General features: G+C 54.8%; 6 protein-coding genes across 6 annotated transcripts; 2 read left to right on the top strand and 4 right to left on the bottom strand.

The window, feature by feature from the left end:
- Positions 1 to 515: 515 nt before the first annotated feature.
- VTJ04DRAFT_4168 (uncharacterized protein) lies at positions 516 to 3,838 on the bottom strand (the record flags this gene model as incomplete). The annotated part of the gene is made up of 5 exons (XM_069362148.1): positions 516 to 863; positions 931 to 1,241; positions 1,308 to 1,386; positions 1,455 to 2,454; positions 2,520 to 3,838. The coding sequence occupies 5 exons, from the start codon at positions 3,836 to 3,838 to the stop codon at positions 516 to 518; spliced, it is 3,057 nt and encodes a 1,018-aa protein (XP_069219124.1).
- A 2,865-nt stretch (positions 3,839 to 6,703) lies between these two features.
- Positions 6,704 to 8,417, top strand: VTJ04DRAFT_4169 (uncharacterized protein; the record flags this gene model as incomplete). The annotated part of the gene is made up of 4 exons (XM_069362149.1): positions 6,704 to 6,999; positions 7,075 to 7,198; positions 7,264 to 7,429; positions 7,486 to 8,417. The coding sequence occupies 4 exons, from the start codon at positions 6,704 to 6,706 to the stop codon at positions 8,415 to 8,417; spliced, it is 1,518 nt and encodes a 505-aa protein (XP_069219125.1).
- Positions 8,418 to 8,716: 299 nt separating this feature from the next.
- On the top strand, positions 8,717 to 9,996 carry VTJ04DRAFT_4170 (uncharacterized protein; the record flags this gene model as incomplete). Its single annotated transcript, XM_069362151.1, has 2 exons — positions 8,717 to 9,565; positions 9,661 to 9,996. 2 exons carry the CDS (start codon positions 8,717 to 8,719, stop codon positions 9,994 to 9,996), a joined length of 1,185 nt encoding a protein of 394 aa, XP_069219126.1.
- Positions 9,997 to 10,171: 175 nt separating this feature from the next.
- VTJ04DRAFT_4171 (uncharacterized protein) lies at positions 10,172 to 10,618 on the bottom strand (the record flags this gene model as incomplete). Its single annotated transcript, XM_069362152.1, has 1 exon — positions 10,172 to 10,618. One exon carries the CDS (start codon positions 10,616 to 10,618, stop codon positions 10,172 to 10,174), a length of 447 nt encoding a protein of 148 aa, XP_069219127.1.
- Positions 10,619 to 12,138: 1,520 nt separating this feature from the next.
- On the bottom strand, positions 12,139 to 13,741 carry VTJ04DRAFT_4172 (uncharacterized protein; the record flags this gene model as incomplete). The annotated part of the gene is made up of 2 exons (XM_069362153.1): positions 12,139 to 12,794; positions 12,871 to 13,741. 2 exons carry the CDS (start codon positions 13,739 to 13,741, stop codon positions 12,139 to 12,141), a joined length of 1,527 nt encoding a protein of 508 aa, XP_069219128.1.
- A 528-nt stretch (positions 13,742 to 14,269) lies between these two features.
- On the bottom strand, positions 14,270 to 16,642 carry VTJ04DRAFT_4173 (uncharacterized protein; the record flags this gene model as incomplete). The annotated part of the gene is made up of 4 exons (XM_069362154.1): positions 14,270 to 14,394; positions 14,453 to 14,696; positions 14,771 to 14,837; positions 14,922 to 16,642. 4 exons carry the CDS (start codon positions 16,640 to 16,642, stop codon positions 14,270 to 14,272), a joined length of 2,157 nt encoding a protein of 718 aa, XP_069219129.1.
- Positions 16,643 to 17,133: the final 491 nt, after the last annotated feature.

A 17,133-nucleotide genomic window follows, 5' to 3' on the forward strand; every position in this document is an offset into this window, starting at 1 on the left:
AGTTTAACGCGAGCATCTTAGTTAGGGGCCGCGACATTCGGCTTGGGGACAAACGAGCAAAAAAATAACGGACGTGTATAGCATGACGGTACAAGAGAATCATTGCCATTTCTACAATCTGGATGGCTAAGTTTGTGTCACGTTACCCCGCTTCCAGCCTCACGCCCGACTTCATACCCTCATTTCCATGCCAACATGTAAAGTACATACAGACGAACACTCTGGGGAATGGATTACCGAGGGCGGAAGACAGCTGGGTGAGCCATGCCTGATAATAAACCGACGCATACATGATTAAGACAAATCAGGTACGGAGTAGCAAAGGTTTGCTGAGGCAGACCAATCGCACATACACAAAAACAAAGCCCCCTGAGAGAGGAGAGGGGTCAGAGAAGGAGAGAGACAAAAGTGAAGAAAAAGAAGCTGTGAAGAGTGGTCAGAAAGAGGTGGAAAATATGCACTTTCCCCGCCTCTTTGCATACAACTCGACCAAGCCCAAATCAGCCCGATTCCCTTTAGAAGTAACTGCGCATGGCATCCTGGTAGCCAGTGCCACCCTTGAGGTCGCGCTCAAAGTTGGTCTGCACCTCGAGCACCTGCCGGATGTGGCTCATGGCCAACGGCTCGCCCTTGTTCACCGCCAGGGCTTGTGCCGTGCGCACCGTGTTCTTGATTTGCCTGCCATTGAGGTCATGTCGGGCCAGCGCCGTGTAGTCCTCCTCTGTGAACGGCATGAGGCTGACCTTCTCGAGCACCCGCACCCTCTCAATGAAGATCTTGAAGATGGCCTTGCGAGCCCGGTGGTCCAGGTTGTCGTACCGAAGCGCAATGTGGATACGTGACTGGAATGCGTCGTCAAATGTCTAAAGTCCTCACATTAGCTTCTGTTGTCTCCGTTGCCCATCTATATCACTGATTGATTCGCCTCACCTCAACACGGTTCGTTGTCAGGAACAAAATGCCCTGGAAGTACTCGAGTTGCCGCAGGAAGATGCTGACCAGCGCATTGCGGTGGAGGTCATGCATATTGCGTTTCTCCAGGAACACGTCTGCCTCATCGAGGAGGAGGATGGCACCCCACGCGTGGCAGATGTCCAAGATCTTCTGAAGCTCGCTCTCAAGGAATCGGGAGTCGGTGCCGAGCTCGCCCGCCGATGCCATGTAGAGCGGACACTTGAGAAGCTCCGAAATGCCCTCGGCAGTAAGGGTCTTGCCAGTACCCGGGGGTCCATGAAGCACGGCTGTCGTCATCAGTCAGCATCAGCGCCGTATGGTCTCTGTGGATCATGACACGGTGAGCAACCTACCGACGAGGCCCTTGCCCTTGCCCTGGATGACGTCGTCGATGCTCTCCGCCGGGTGATACTTGTGGGACTCCACGAGAGCCTGGATATCACACGAGCTGTTAGTTTACGTGACCCTTTGCACGCCGACTAGAATAAGGCTGTACGTACCCTGACAATATCCTTGGTCTTGGGCTCGAGCACCAGCGACTCGTAGGCCGTTTCGTTCCACTGGATGTCTTTGATGCCTGACACGGTAAACTCCAGCCAGAGTTTCTCAGCGAACGCAAACCCGAGCACCACGGGCGACGCGATCAGGTACTCCTCGTCTGTGAACTCGGGGACCTGCTTCGCCTTGCCCTCTCCCTCTTCCGACGCTGGCGTAGCTGTCGACCCATCGTCAGTGTTTTCACCGCCCTTGGCTTCCACCTTATCAAGTGTCTTCTTCTGCCTGCTCTCCTCCTCCAGCTGCTCGTCGGCCTCGTCCTTTGGCACGCGCACGACCTGTGTCTCCCCCTTTGCGTTCTTGATGATCTTGGTGATAAACTTGATCGTCTCCTCGGCCTCGTTCCGACCGGAATTCTCGTCCGAGTCGTTGCCGCACCCACACTCATCATCACTGCTGTCTGACTCGTCGTTACCCGAGATCTCGTCTTGGTCCTTGGGCCGCACCAGCGAGATGGGGTAGTTGGGATTGATGCGGCGGTGAGTGCTGGGGTCGACCATGACACGGCCGTTGATGTTGACCTTGATGACGGCCCGCTTCTTCTTGTAGTAGGCCATGCCTTGGTGGCTCTTGTAGTGCACTCCTCCCAGCGCCACAAACTTTTTGCCGCGTTCGATGAGCTGCTTGCGGAGCTGTGCCTCGTCCTTGTGGTACTTGAGCGGGTAGCAGGGAAGGCTGGTGATCTTGCGGGCTCCCCGGAACTCGCCCACCTCCTCCGACATACTGCCGTACCCAAATTGCTTGCCGTCGTACTCAAAGTACTTGCCTTCGATGTAGTAATAAGAGCCACGGAGGAAGCTCTGGTGCTTCTCCGCCATTTCTACCTTGAACACTCGCGGCTCGTCGTGCGATCCGTAGGTCGTCGTATAAGCCAAAGTACTGGGCTTCCAGAGTGCCCAAAGCAGATCAAACGTGATGAGGCCGTTTTCCAGCATCGGATAGAGGCTGTGCGCACACAAGGTTAGCAAGATCCGACATCTTGGACCGGGGTGAGAATGGTTGGCGTGTACCTGTTCTTGGTTTCCGCATAATCCGTGTCAATGTACCTGATCAACACCTTGAGGTGCTGACGCTTGGACTTGATACGTTTCTTCTCCTTTTTGCGCTCACGTTTGCTGCCTTTGACATCCTTGGCCTTCTTCTTCAATTCCTTGAGGTGAGCCCGCAGATCCTCGAGGTAGAGGAACAGCATGTTGGGATCAAGTTTCGGAGTGTCGTCGACAAGGCTGATGCCCTTGACGTCTCCGATGACCTCCTGCAAACACTCCCGGAGCAGCTTGCTCTTGATGTCGACGATTGTGGTCTTGTACTTGCCCTCCCAGTCGAAGGTGCGGCGCACGTGGAAGAGGAACTCATCGTATTGGGCGTCTACCGTTCGCTCCGCCGTGTCCTGGAGCTTGTAGTTGTGGATGGAATCGTCCCAAACCTGGTCAACACGCTTGAAATCGAGCTTGGTCGCCCTCTGAGGCTTCTTCCTGTCCTTTCTCGGGTCCCCTCCCAGAAGGCCCGGATCGATGCCACCAGGATTGGAATTGCCTCGGCCACCAGTCGACAGTCCCGGGCGGCGAGAACGGTGGGCGCTACGTCGCAACCCGGCCTCGTAAATTGACTGAGCCGCAAAATTGTTGAGGTTACCCAGACTGTTGAGACTGCCAAGGTTTCCAAGGCTATTGAGGCTGGGCGGGGGAACAAGAGAGCCGTTGCCCTGTTGTTGTTGCTGCTGCTGCTGCTGCTGCTGGCCCGGTTGCTGTTGCTGGAGCTGAGCGGTGACGAGCTGGAGTTGCTTAGTCAAACTGATAACGGCTGACCTCAGGTCGGTGTCGTCTTTGTTCTCAGACTTGTCCTCGTTCTCCGAGTCTGAAGAGTCGGAATCCGACTCAGAAGATGACGAGGAAGAATCATCGCCCTTGGACGCCTTGTTGGGTTTCTTGGTGCGAGTTTTCTTTTTGACCTCTTCGGGCTGAGGCTGCTTCTTCACGACTCGCTTCTTCTTGGACTTTTCTGCTTCAGACTCTGAGTCGTCATCCGAGGATGATGAAGACAAGGACGAGGACGAGTCGCTTGCACTGCTGTCGGAATCGGAATCTGATGAGGAGTCAGAGGAAGACGAAGCCTTCTTGCTTTTCTTCCCAGACTTGCGCTTGGTGTGCTTCTTGGAGCACTTCTCCCTCACCGGCTTCTTGGTGCTTTCAGGCCTGGCATCAATCTTGGTTTCGCCCTCAAGAGGGCTGGCACCGTTCTCGACGGGTGGCTTGGAGTCGTCGCCCTTCACCGGGACTGGAGGATTTGCCTCGCGCACGTCGACTGAGGTCTTGTCCGTCGACTCCATGCTGAAAGAAGGCGTTGATGACCAGTTGATGGGGGAGCGGGCAATTGCTGCGATGCGATGTGCCAAACCCCTTCCGGAGCAGACTGGAATGGGCCGAGAAGAAGAGGATTCTCGAGATTGAGGGTGTGAAAAACAGCGAGAAGGTAGGTGGTAGGTCCAAGGCAGGTAAGAATTTAGGTTTGGGGGGTGTTTAAGATGCAGCCACGCAGAGATGCTGTGCGACTGGCACGTAGCGACGTGGCCGGCCAGCTAAGGCTCGGGTTGCCTGTATGTTGTGCAGTAGTCACCGGATGGTGGAGATGACTAGTGAACACAGAGCTGGCGAGCTTGGCTGTCAAGGTGCTGCAAGGCGCTTGATGATCGGCCGAGTATGGAAAGGCTTGACGTGGGATGTGATGTTGCTGGCCACTGGGGAGGATGAAAGATGAGAAATGCCGACGGTGATGTAAGTCGACCGACCGGTTTGTGATTGCGCTAGGGTTTCTGGGGTCGGGTCAGTTCCTAGTCGCGCTTGCAGTTATCTTTGGAGGGTGGGATGAAAATTCTGGATGAGAGGAAGAAGTGCCAGGCAGACGCAGGAGCGGGGAATGAGAAGCATCTCAGGCCGGCTGGCGGGAGGTGATGTGAGTGTGGATGGGTGCAGCCTCGGAGAGAAGGCGAGGTGGATGAGAAGGGAAACGGGACTGCATACATACGGGGGAGGTTACCTGTCGCGGTGCTACACGGGACCCGAGTTTTTTGTCGGCCTGTTGATGCGACTCCGTGACGGTCGAAGAGGGAGAAAGGGTAACGCAAACCGTAAAGATGCACACGAGTCGGTGAGACAGTCTGGAGGGTGTGTGCTGAACCCAAGCAGAGCGCCAAGCAACCAGGTGTCGACGCCACTCTGCTCCAAACAGACCCAAACTGTTGGGACTGGACCAGAGCCAGATCCAGAATAGCGCACAAGTGGCTGATCGGATGGATGGCGGTTTGGCTTGGAGGAGAGATCCGAAGGAAGCCTGTTTGGGGATACGAGAGAAGAAGTAAGAGGATGAAGCTGAAGTCTTTAATGCACTCCACCTTCAGACCAATGAATGAGGTGAGTGGATGGATGCCTGTTCAAAGATGGAGAAGATGGGATGAAAGAAAGTCATAGGAGAAAGTGCGACGCCCGCCTCTTATGAACAGAGCCTCATTCAGCCTCGAAATTCGAAGCAGACGACCAGAGTTGGAGCTGGAGGGATCGGCAGCCTTGCCTGTTCTCGGCGAGACGGCGAGACGAATACATTTAGATGGGCCGACCTGGGAGACAAGGCAACCACTACGACGCAGGAGACACCTTGGCCGGCTCATACAGGTATCTGTGTCACTGTCACCGTTGCTGTCACGACCATTGGTACTGGATTCCGAACATCGACCGGGTCACCCGATTCCGAGCCCAGCAGGTAGGGAAGGGCGAAGTAATAGTGAGATGTAACAGAGCATTCTTTGACAGTTAGGCAAGTACCTATGTAACCCTGAAGAACCGGTTCCTGTGTAGGCCTCAAGTCCAATGGAGGGGTCAAGTCGACGATGGGTGTTCAAAAGGCGAGAAGGCAACAATGTTATGATATCGCTGGTCAGCCGGACAGCTTCAGATGGGATGCATCGGGCCTGGACTGATACGACAGGTTGACTCAGGGGGCCGAGACATGGACACAAGACCAAGTTTGTTTGCATACCGGATGAGGCGTCCAAAGAGAGCCTCAGTGGTCTCAGGCAGCGTGCCACCAACGCGGGTAAAGTATCGATGGCGAAGTTCTGGAAAAGATGTATAAGTACCAATGCAGGTATGTATGTAACTTTGTAGGTACTGTTGGTCTGGCAGATGCCGCACGACCGGGAGCCACGGGACCTTTGACGGCGTCGATACTCCCTGCGGAGAAGCTTGTTGAGGCACACCAAGACTGGATGGGCGGGAGGGCGCCGGGGTCGGGGTGGTGTGGGCCAAACGTACTGAGAAGCGAGCACTAGATGGACGTAGGACTTTCGGGGCGCCACGGAACCGCAGATGCATGAGCATTGCGGCCGCGCCAACGCCTTTCCAGTATATGTGGGAGCCTTGGTATGTACTGTATGTACTCCGTAAGGTATGTCCGTCCCTCCATCCTACTTAATAATATGCACCCATACCCACCTAATGACCTGCTTCATAGGCACGGAGTGATGTCTGGGGGCCTGTGGGCTTCCGTGTCGCTGACAAGGATGCAAGCATACAACATGGCCGTCATGCGAGTTTCCGGCCACAACTTGGGAGTTTCGTGGGGGAAAGCTGTGGGAGAGGAAGGCCACGACACGGCCATGATCGGCGTCCCCCATGTCGGGCGGGCAGCGTAGTGCGTTGGCCCAACCAGACGGATCAATGCCAGGATGAAGGCGGGCCGGAAAGGAGCAACAAACGCACCATTTGGGTCCGATGTCGTGCTGTGCTAGGTAAGACAGACCTCAAAAATTTCTGTGGGGTTTGGGGATGGCCCTGTCGAGGTCGCGATGCAATTGTGTAGTGTGAAGTCTTGGAGAGGCTGTTGCACAATGATACATGAAACGATGTTTCGCCTTTCTGACCTGAATCGAAAGAGGGAGGGACGACGGGAGGATGGAAACGGAGCACAGAATAGTACCTGAATTACACCAGAGTCTTGGCTGCTGGATGCTGGATGAGCGTACTCCGTAAGCACCACGTGACAACGAGAAGCAGAGTCCTACACTTTCCCATTTCGGGTGTTTTCTGCTTTTCCAAACACACCTACTTCGTGTTTTCTCTGTTTTCTTCAACATATCACGTACCTCCACCACGACATTCCCTAGCATCGCAAGTCCTGCAGTCTTGCATGTACCGGGCCAATGGTCGGTGCACACAAAGCAGGGACAAAGAGAAAGGCACCCCATGATGGCACCGGGGGTGAGACGGCTGCCATGCCGAAGCTCCGGGGCCTCCCCGCCGACAACCTTAGCCGGAACCTAGACCCCGACGCCGATCCACCCTCGGCCAGTGGCGGGTCCTCGGCCAACCAACCGGATGGGGCCCGGCCGGGACCCCCGGACCCGGGGGTTGCCGCCGACGATTACTTCCGGAACCTCTATACTGTCGAACCCGACTTTGCTCAGCTGGCCAGGCAGTATCCCGATTTCAAGGCCGTGTGAGTTTATTTCCTGGTGACTCGATGGCGGCCTGCGAAATCCAGCCACGCTGACTCGACATCAATGAATGACAGGCTCCAGCCGAATGGACAACTGGATTTCAGTGACCCGACTGCCATGATGCAGCTGACCAAGACCTTGTTGCACGCAGACTTTGGCCTTGAGATTGAGCTGCCCGAAGACAGGCTATGCCCACCGGTTTGTTTCACCAGATTTTCAGAATTCCCCGGTCTTATCAAGACCACCCATTAACGGCCTCATAGGTTCCAAATCGGCATAATTACATCCTATGGCTGAAGGATCTAATGGATACAACGTCGTATGACGCCCCAGGCAGACAACTGTGTGGACAGGATGTCGGCACGGGGGCGAGCTGCATATATCCATTGTTAGGGACACGACAACGCAACTGGAACTTCGTGGCCACAGGTAATCTCCCCCGTATTATGAGCCTTGGTGGTATGGGTTCTGACACTCTCTTGAAGATATCGACAGCAAGAATCTGGCCTATGCCCAAAGGAACATCCAGCTCAATGGCCTGGAAAACCGTATCCAACTTCTAGAGCGCAACGCAGACGATCCACTAATCGCACTAGACGATCCCCGCGTCAAGTCCATTGACTTTGTCATGATGAATCCCCCCTTCTACTCCTCTGAAGATGATATGCTCTCGTCGGCCCAGAAGAAAACCCGGCCACCAATGTCCGCCTGCACGGGTGCTCCCGTCGAGATGGTTTGCGAAGGCGGCGAGCTTGCCCATGTTGGCCGGCTGCTTCGCGAGTCACTAACTCTGCGAGACCGCGTCCAGTGGTATACGTCGATGCTTGGAAAACTCAGCAGCCTCGAGGCGCTTGTTGAGCAGCTCCGCGAACACGGAATAGACAATTATGCCGTGACCGAATTTATCCAGGGGAGCAAGACAAGACGATGGGCGCTGGGTTGGAGCTTTGGGCCTATGAGACCAGCAGAGCACGTGGCGCGGGGCATGAAGGCGGCAGTCTGGAAGAAAATATTACCATTGTCGACAATGTCAGAGTTGTTGGAGCTTCCGGTTGATGTACCGGCTGAGCCGATGATGGCCAAGATCAATGAGATTGTCGGGGGACTCGAGCTTATCTCGTGGGGATGGGATCCGAAGACGTCACGGGGTTTGGGACGGGCCAAGGAGAATGTCTGGAGCAGGGCATGGAGGAGGAAAAAACTACGCGAACAGACTCAACAAGAAGCGAACAACAACAAGATGGGAACTAGCCCTTCCAAGGAGCAAGCTGAATGCCGGTTGGGCTTCGAGATCCGCGTCATGGCGGGAAGGACGAAGACAACAGTCTGTCTGCACTGGCGGGAAGGCCACGACCCGCTTATGTTTGAGAGCTTTGGTGGCTTCCTTGCACGAAAGCTTAAAGAAGTGCATGCTTAGTCCCTGATAAAAAAGATGCAGGTACGTAAGTACCTAATATCCGCAGCACTCTCCTGCCTTCATAGGCATTGTACAACCTCAGACGAAGTCCCAAAATTGGAGATTTTCGGCGCCAGGATGCTCCAGGGGTTGTCGGTGGCACCTTTTGGGCGATGTAATTACCGTAACATTACACTGGCGGAGCGACAACGCGCGCATCGTCGACATCATCCAGTGTTTTTTTTTTCTATCTCGCTTCTTCAACTTCCAACAACACACAACGACGTTCAAAATCGGCAACGTCAACAATCTGCCCAAGAATGTCAGGCCAACCACCACCAAACCAGTCTCGCTTCACACCCCAAAACAAAACCACACAAGAGCTCCTCTCGACAAACACAGTTGGTCTTGTTGCCCTCTCCGACTTTCGAAAGCGACGCGCCGAGGTTCTCGAGCAGCAGGAACGCGAGGCCCGGCTCGCAGCACTCGCCGCGCGCACGAATACTTCAACTCCGGACAGATCACTGACTGCGACGCCCAACAACGCGAGCGCCGATACCAGTGAGGCAGAGCGCCAGCAGCCCAAGAAAAAGAAGAAGCGGACCAAGGCACTGGTGTCATTTGGGGACGAGGAAGAGGAGGATGATGCAAGTGCTGGGCCAGAACTCTCCAAGGACAAGAGCAAAAAGACCCGGCTAAAAGATGCGACAAGCGGAAAAGCCGAGAGTGACAGCGTGCCTGCTGACGGAGAGCACAGCTCAGGCAGTGGCAAGGATAAGGACAAGGACGACAAGGACAAGAAAGGATCAACGGCCAAGGTGGCGGTCAACACCTCGGTCGGCATCGTCCCGCGGGCCCTGACGAAAGCAGCTCTGCGACGCGAGGCTGCTGAGCGGGAGGCGCTGCGCAAAGAGTTCCTGATGATGCAGGCAGCGGTGAAGGCTACCGAGATTGCCATTCCCTTCGTCTTCTACGACGGAACAAACATCCCTGGTGGGGTTGTTCGGGTCAAGAAGGGCGATTTTGTTTGGTTATTCCTTGACAAGAGTCGCAAGGTGGGCGCCCGGCTTGGGGTCGGCGCCGAGAGGAGCGCAAATGTCCGCAGGGACTGGGCCCGTGTCAGCGTCGACGACTTGATGTTGGTCCGCGGGACGATCATTATACCCCATGTAAGTTCCTTTTTTTTTCTAAGTGGACTGTTGTCTATTTCCCTAACTATATACTCTGATTTTGCATCGACATCATGCTAACCTCTATCTTTAAGCACTATGAGTTTTACTTCTTCATCATGAATAAAACGATTGGCCCCGGCAACAAAATTCTCTTTGACTACAGCACAGAAGCTCCTCCTCAGGTGGAGGCATCATCGCCAAGTGGCGGAGCCAGCGGCGGCGGTGTGGCCGAAGCTCCCCCCGACATCTCGGAGCTGGAAGGGTTCTCTGATGACCCTACTTTTACCAAGGTAGTGGATCGACGCTGGTATCAGCGGAACAAACACATCTACCCAGCCAGCATGTGGCAGACGTTCGACCCCGAGAAGGATTATTCCAAGGAGATCCGCCGCGATCTCGGAGGCAACGCCTTTTTCTTTGCGAAGTGAAGATTCGGCTTGATTCAGGCATTACCCAGAGGTTTGGTGGAGGGGCGTTTGTTGTTAGTTTGACGGCAACTAACGGTGGCCGCGAGAAAGGTTTCGTTCAGAACATGACTATTGACATCAACCGTCAGCACCGTTGATGCAGCATCAAAAGGACCCGTTTCAATCACTCACCCTTTCATCCCGTGAGCAGCCACATCCCCCACCCCAACACGCCGATCATGAACCACCCTGGCCAAAAGAGCATCAACAGCAAAGTGTTCCCGCCAGGCCCCAGAAGCGTGACCATTATCTCATACTCGAGACGTTTGCGTAAACGCCGACCACTCCTTGAGTCCCAGGCGGCCCAGATGAGGCGACGGAGGAGGAGCAAGGCGTGGGCGGCGAGTAGGCGCGAGGTGACCAGGGCATGCCAGATGACTCTCCAGCTTACCCATATGGCGAGGGTCGCGGTGGCAGCGGCAGCAAAGTAGGCACGCACGGCCAGATGGAAGGCGGCGGACCCGACGAGCTGCTGGAATTGAAGCGCTGTATTGACCAGCGGAGACAAGACTGAGAGCACGTCGGAGTGCTGCGTCAGCGAGGAGACGCCCGGAGGTGCTCGGGAGGCTGCAAGGAGGGCCATGCTTTTAGAGGGCTGTGGAATTAAGGTGGTTGAGGTGATAGTGATAGTCGTGAGAGTGCGGATAGGGCCGTTGCTTCCATGTGGTCGAGGCAGGGAATGGCGATTCCCATGTAAGTGAGGACTCTGGGGACGCCCGGTCGAGGGAAGAAGACCGGCAGTGAATTTATTTGACTAAGGGCTTATGTAGATATACACAGTAGACGGCTTCTCCTCGGCCCATATACTCTCTCTGGGATGGGACGTTTCGTCCTGATGCCGAAAGCCGTCGTCGCGTGGATCCCGTCGACCCGCTGGTCGAAGACATTGGAATGTCTTGGCGCTCGGCGATACTTACGCGCGACATGCCGACGTGCTTCGGTTCGGTGCTATTCGCCCGCAATTCAGGGTGATCCACAAAGTCACTTTCTTGTTCCCCCGCCACTCTCGGCATCTGGGCTGTTAGGTGAGAGTTTTTGTCGTCAGGACTTTCTCACCATCTCATTTATTTCCTCTCTCGTTGTCTGCGACTGTGATCTGGTATGGTGATTTCTGCACATCTGCCGCGGTAACATTGTTAATCCGCACCCAAGAGCTGTGGCCTGCGTCACCCGGTATCGTCAAGCTCTTGAAAACGTGCGGCCCTTGATTGGTGATCGTCGACAAGACCTGGAATTAAGAGAGCAAGCAAAGAATGGGGGATTGTGCCGGGCTTCCGGTGGCGTATAAGTAAGTATGTGTGTGGAGTGGGAACGAAGCGGGAGAGGGCATGGCGACCCGGCTGGACAGGAGACATCTCGGAGATCTTCTTCATATTGTACACATGTCTACAAGCAACGGTTTGACATGTAGCACGGTAGCATCTAAGCCAATGGCGGCTGGGTGCGGGGGTTAGCTTGCAAGCGGCATATTAATAGACAGAGAGTTTGCGGCGCGAAGGAGGGGTCGTGGCAAGGAGGGATTCCAATGAAGCATGGTGTCTACGTAGTTGACCTGCGGACGGCATGTTTCACCAAGGTAACAGGGAGCTGAACTAAGGTCGCTGAATCCAGTCCGACATTGTACAGAAATAAGAAAATGAATTTTATGGTCGTTTTCTCCATTCTCTCGCTCCCTCTGCGATTTGGTGGTGTCTCGGGGGATCCCCGCCGTTCTCCAACCCGGATCCGGTCGGCGGCCGTTCCGTAGCGCCCGGACAAGCGGGGCACAGCGGGCCAGGGCGGGACGACCGGGGAAGGCAAGCGGGGGCCCCGCCTGCCAGGAACGTGCAGCGGCTGGGGTGTTTATTGGCTGGTATTATCGGGGTATGTCTCACGAGTTCAGCAATTGTAAGCCTCCGTCAGTCCCAGGGACAGTCGTTGATCTCACACCAGTATTTTCATGACTTAGGGGTGGTTATCGCAGCTCCAGAGCATGATTGAAATATAAATGTTGCATTCTTCGTGGATATTCCCTCATCTAGATAGGTAAGGTGCCTAATGAGGAAGTCATCATCCCACATCAACGCCTTATCTTTGTCGATATCTTACACTGTCACTCTCCTCTCATGCCTTGTAGTCCTCGTTCTCCTCTTGGCCCATCAGAGCCTTGATTTTGGCCACCTGTCTCGGCGAAACCCCCCGTTGCCTAGTTGGGGTCTTCGTTGTCTCCTCGTAGTCCTTAGCTTCGAAAGTTGGTGACTTGCGCTTCGTCTCCTTCTTCCCTGACTTGGCAACCACCCATCCGGGCTCCAGGATAATTTTCCTATGATCCCCGCCAACCTCTTCGATCTTGCTGAAGCTCCCAAAGGAAATGACCGTGACGTCCTTGAACTCGTCCGAGGTACCCTGCTTCTCCTCCCGGTCGAGGACTATCTCTTGATCCACCACCCTGAGCCAATCCATCGGCACCAACGCCCTTGTCAGTTCATCGTAACCCGGTTGTCCCCATTGCTTGACATCGCGCGATGGTACTTCTACTTTATACTTCCTTCCACCCCAGTGTTGCCTAAGAGCCAGCTTGAGGTTGACTGCTTGTTCACAGATGTGCAAGACTTTTTCCCTGGCTTGTTCAATATTCCGGATAAACTTGTGCTGTATCAGGGGGCTGAGCCCATCCAGGATTTCCTGAGTAACTCCTTCAACGTTCTGCCGCACGGCTCGCAGCGGTTTGGCTGCCATGATGGTTGCGTTGATCCACCTGCCGAGAACCTCATGGGAGACTGACCCCATAGATAGGCAGTAAACGTCAGCAAGCGAATTGCAGAGATATGTTGCGAAAGTAAGATGGAATTTTACCTTCTTCCCTCTCCAAATCCCGCTCCAGGGCCCGGAGAGTTGCCTCGGCTGCCGAGATGGTGTGGTGCTCCTCCGTCCGGAGAAACGTTTGCACCCCAAATGCGCGTAGACTGGGTCTCAGTATCCGCCGAAACAGCACGTGGAATATCATCGCCATGACTCGGTACATGCGTTGATGCTTGACTGCCCGGTTCCAGTGGACCGGATCAAAGAGACTGTCGGCCACCTCGAGGTCCTTCGGTAGAGGGCCAGAGCGGTCGGCAACCTCCTGTGCAAACCCAGAAACCAAGTCTCTCAGATTTCGAAACGCCCAGCAGAGGGACCGCTCGTCGGGCAAGCCCACAGAGTCAGCAGCTGCTGATTCTCTCTGGCGGATCAAGTCCTCGATCTTTTCCTGAGCCTTCTCCAACTCCAACCCATCAATCCGCGAGTGCTCGAGTACTACCGCCATGTCCCGTTCCCTGCTCTGCAGCTTCTTCACAAGCTTCTCGTGTTCAGCAACCAGGTGTTCGTATTCCACGCGCTGTTTTTCATGCACCGCCTCCCATTGCTTCAAGTCTTGAAGGTGTGCTTGCTGAAGCTTCTCCTTCTCTTCTTCAGCCAAGGTCGACATCTGGCGGGTAGATAGTCCGGCCGTTTGCTTAATTATGACATCGAGCTGTCGGGCCAATCCGTCTGCGGCGATCTCCACGCGCCTCATTCGCGATCGTACATCCTGCACGTCGTTGCGAAGGACTTGGAAGTTCTGGCTCACCACTGACTGGGCTGCTTCGGCTGACAGGACGGTGGCTGACGAGACCGCCTTCTGAATCGTTGCGTGAAGGTCAGAGGGAACGCCACTGCCCAAGCCACCGCCGTGGGAGACGGGCATTGGGAGAGGTGAATGGTAGTTCTGGAGTCCCCAGCGATTGTTCAAGAAGTCGTGCCGTGTGAGACGCCGGCCAGAAGTGCCCCAGGGGACATCGAGACGGAAGTAAGGGGTAAGTTTTATGGGGGTTTGCACTCCTTCCATCGCGTGGATAGAAGGCAAGCCTCGTCTCTTCGGGATGACGAGACGAATTCTGTTTGGCGAATCTGATCATGAACCATCGTAAGGGATGGAACTGGAATCCTTGGTTCGTGACCAGGGGCAGATCACCTTAAGTTGGCCTTGAAACACCACGGGTGATGAACAAAGACATCACTGTCGTTTTGGTATCACTACCCAACTTCAGTGTTTGCCACACTCGACTATGAAATAAAGAGACATAGTTGGGTTATGGGGACAAAGAGTATATGGCCATGGAACTGCTAGACAAGACCAAAACATGCTGACGGCCACACAGCATTCAAATGCGTTGGTCAATGCTCGTGGGACTTGTCACAGTGCAGCAAGGCCCCGTTACGGCGTGGTTATGAGCTACTCTGGATTACCTCCCTCCTCCTTCTCCTCATCACCTTCAGTGTTGGTGGTATCAGCGTCTGTCCCCTCATCCGATCTCGGCGGCCGGAATGTCTTGGACTCTGCAGGAACGAGCACGGTATCTACCACCAAGTTAAAAACGGCTCTGCGAGAGAGGACCCCGGGGTTGGCTTCACTTACCACCGCTTACCCGCAGTCCCGCAAAGGGCTTTAGTGTCTCCTGGCAATCACACAGCTCACTGAGTTGCTTCTCGAGCTCTTCGCGCTCAGTGCGGATCTCCTCTGGCTCGCCCGCTATGCGTTCCACTTGACTAGAGGACATCTCATACACCGAGATAGGCGAGAGGATATCGCTCAGCTTTTTAGCTAGCTGGCTTTCGATGACCTCAAATGCCACGTCATCGACGAAGCGCTTGAGGGCAACCTGTCAAATAATCAGAGATAAGCTTAGTCCTTGGGGAGAAGGTGAGCAAAATGTGGTGACAGGCATGTACGTACCTTGTAATAGGCGTTGAGACAATCCAACAGGTCATTGGCAGCAGCTTTCCTCACGTCGGGCTCCCTGCTAATGACGAGCAACTCAGCAAGGGCGGTCAAGTCATACGTACCCTGGAGCTTGACATTCTCAAGCTCACGGACGCCAAAGTACCTGCTGAAGATCTCCTCAGTTTGCTTTTGCTGCCTCTCGCGGCGGAGCTGCTCGAGCGTCTCGACAAACTCCTGGTCGTATGTAATGGGACGATCGTTCTGCTGCGGGAAGAGGAGCTCAGATGTCTTATCGCGCATGTCTGCAAAAATCGCCTTCATAGCAGGGTCAATGACCTCATGCTGTAGCGACTTGGCCGTTGTCTCGTCGGCAACCCATGTGACGACCAGCTTGATGAAGCGGCAGGCAGCCTTCCACACATTTTCCACATGGCGTCGAACAATGGCTTCCCAGGGCTGTGATTGTTCATGGAACAAGTCCCTGACGAGCAGCGGGTTGAATGTGCCAGGAAGCTCGAAGCCCCTGGCCCTGCGCATCAGTTGCTGGATGTGGATAATAAACTCCTCCCGAGTCACCGGAATTGGTCTCCCAGGCTTGGGTCTGGATGGCTTCTTATCCGGAAGCTTGTCGACGATTTCCCTGTAGTGCCCCTTGGTCCTCATCTCCTCGGCGAAGTCCTCGTTGAGGTTTTGGATGATGGCCCTCAGCCGTTGCTGATAGCCCTCTTCGGTCAAGGCGGACTCGAAGAAGTCGTCGGTTTTGTCATAGTGACCACCAACCGATGTTGTGACGAGCGTCTGGAAGACATGGCTAACCTGCAGCAAGTAGGCCCGCTGATCTCTGGTGTTTGCGCGAGGGTCACCGAGCTCCTCGAGCCGATTCCGACAGGTCTCCAGCATTTTGTTGATTTCGGACATCAGGCTTGGGAGTTCGGTGGCGATATGCCCGAGGAGGAGCCTGCTGAGGCGACCGCGCAGCTTCGCGATGCCGAGGCACGATGACCGGAGGCCCTTCCATGAGCTGGTCTCGAAGAATTTGGTTTCCTCGGCGTCTCTCTGCTCATGTGTCCATTCTCCTTCCTCCGAGTCCATGTTCTTCACGACGTGCCAGCCATGTTTGAAGAAAACCTCCTGGTTGTTGGCGAGCGAGATGAACAGGTTCTCGCTCTCCCCTCCAGGAACCAAAGTGTCCGGCTTCGTGATGACACCAAGAGTCCGGTTTCCAAGCGGGTCCGCCTCGCGGGCTAGCTTGAGGACTACCTGATTAGCGAAGTCATTCTTGGCCGAGACGATGGCCAAGATGATGCAGCGCGACTGCCTCATGTACGATTGGACTAGATCTTGGATGAGCTCAACGTCGTGGCGGGTTTGGGTTTTGGTCTCGGTGTGGATGAGCCCGGGAAGGTCGACGATGGTGAGATGGGGCCGGTTTGGGCCAGTGACCTCCACGCGGAGGATGTCCTTCGCAAAGGATCTGCCGTGCGGCGTGATGCCCATTGCCAGCTTGGCCTGCTCAACGACTTCTGGAAGGCCATTGAATCCGCGAAGCTCCGCCCGGAACTCTCTCAGGGAGACCTTTTCCCCCTCGGAGCGGGACTCATCAGGGATGATGGAGACGCGGGCGCTGAAGTGCGGCGCCCTACGTAGAACGAGCTCTGTTGGAAAACGCGTGCAGAGACTGCTTTTGATGGGGAAAGAGACCCCTGAGAGTGCTTCCAGGACAGAGCTCTTGCCCGACGACTGGTCACCGCAGACGATGATTTGTGGGAGGGAGACATATTTGCTGATGCCCTGAAGACGGAGTCGGTCGATGGAATCAAGCAGGGCAAGCTGGTCATCAGTGCGCAGCTTGCTTAAGGCCTCGTTGGAGAATGCTGCCGCCATCTTGTGTCACCTCGGGTGTAGTAATAGACAAGGGATCTGTGGTGACAGAAATGAGACAGATAAGTAAGCCGAAGTCTCCAGGAAGTTGCCAGGACAAGACCAGGTTCTTAAAGCTCAGCTGATGCTCTTGTTAGCATGTGGTCCCTTGTTTACCTGCCAAACAGGATTTGACATACCGGTTGTGCTAGCTTTGGTTGCACCTATCGGTGAGATTCAATCAAAGAGCAGAAGCACGCAAACAAAAGGTGATTTACTGCACCAATGCTGCATATGATGAAGAAGAACGAGACGCTCATAAAACAAAGGCGCGCAACCCCTGAAGTACTACTCTGTACTGATGTCCACGGAAAATTGGTCCGCTGTGGAGCTGAAATGGCGGGCCTTACTCAGTGATGCCACCCAAGCATCTCCAATAAGTAATAAGCTGAGGTGCTCAACAAAGTTAGTGTCTTTTGAGAATGCAAGGGGCAGGTAGGTAGCTACGTGGCCCC

The sequence above is a fragment of the Mycothermus thermophilus genome (assembly GCF_041956435.1).
Source record: "Mycothermus thermophilus strain CBS 625.91 unplaced genomic scaffold VTJ04scaffold_3, whole genome shotgun sequence".
Taxonomy (NCBI): Eukaryota; Fungi; Ascomycota; class Sordariomycetes; order Sordariales; family Chaetomiaceae; genus Mycothermus; species Mycothermus thermophilus.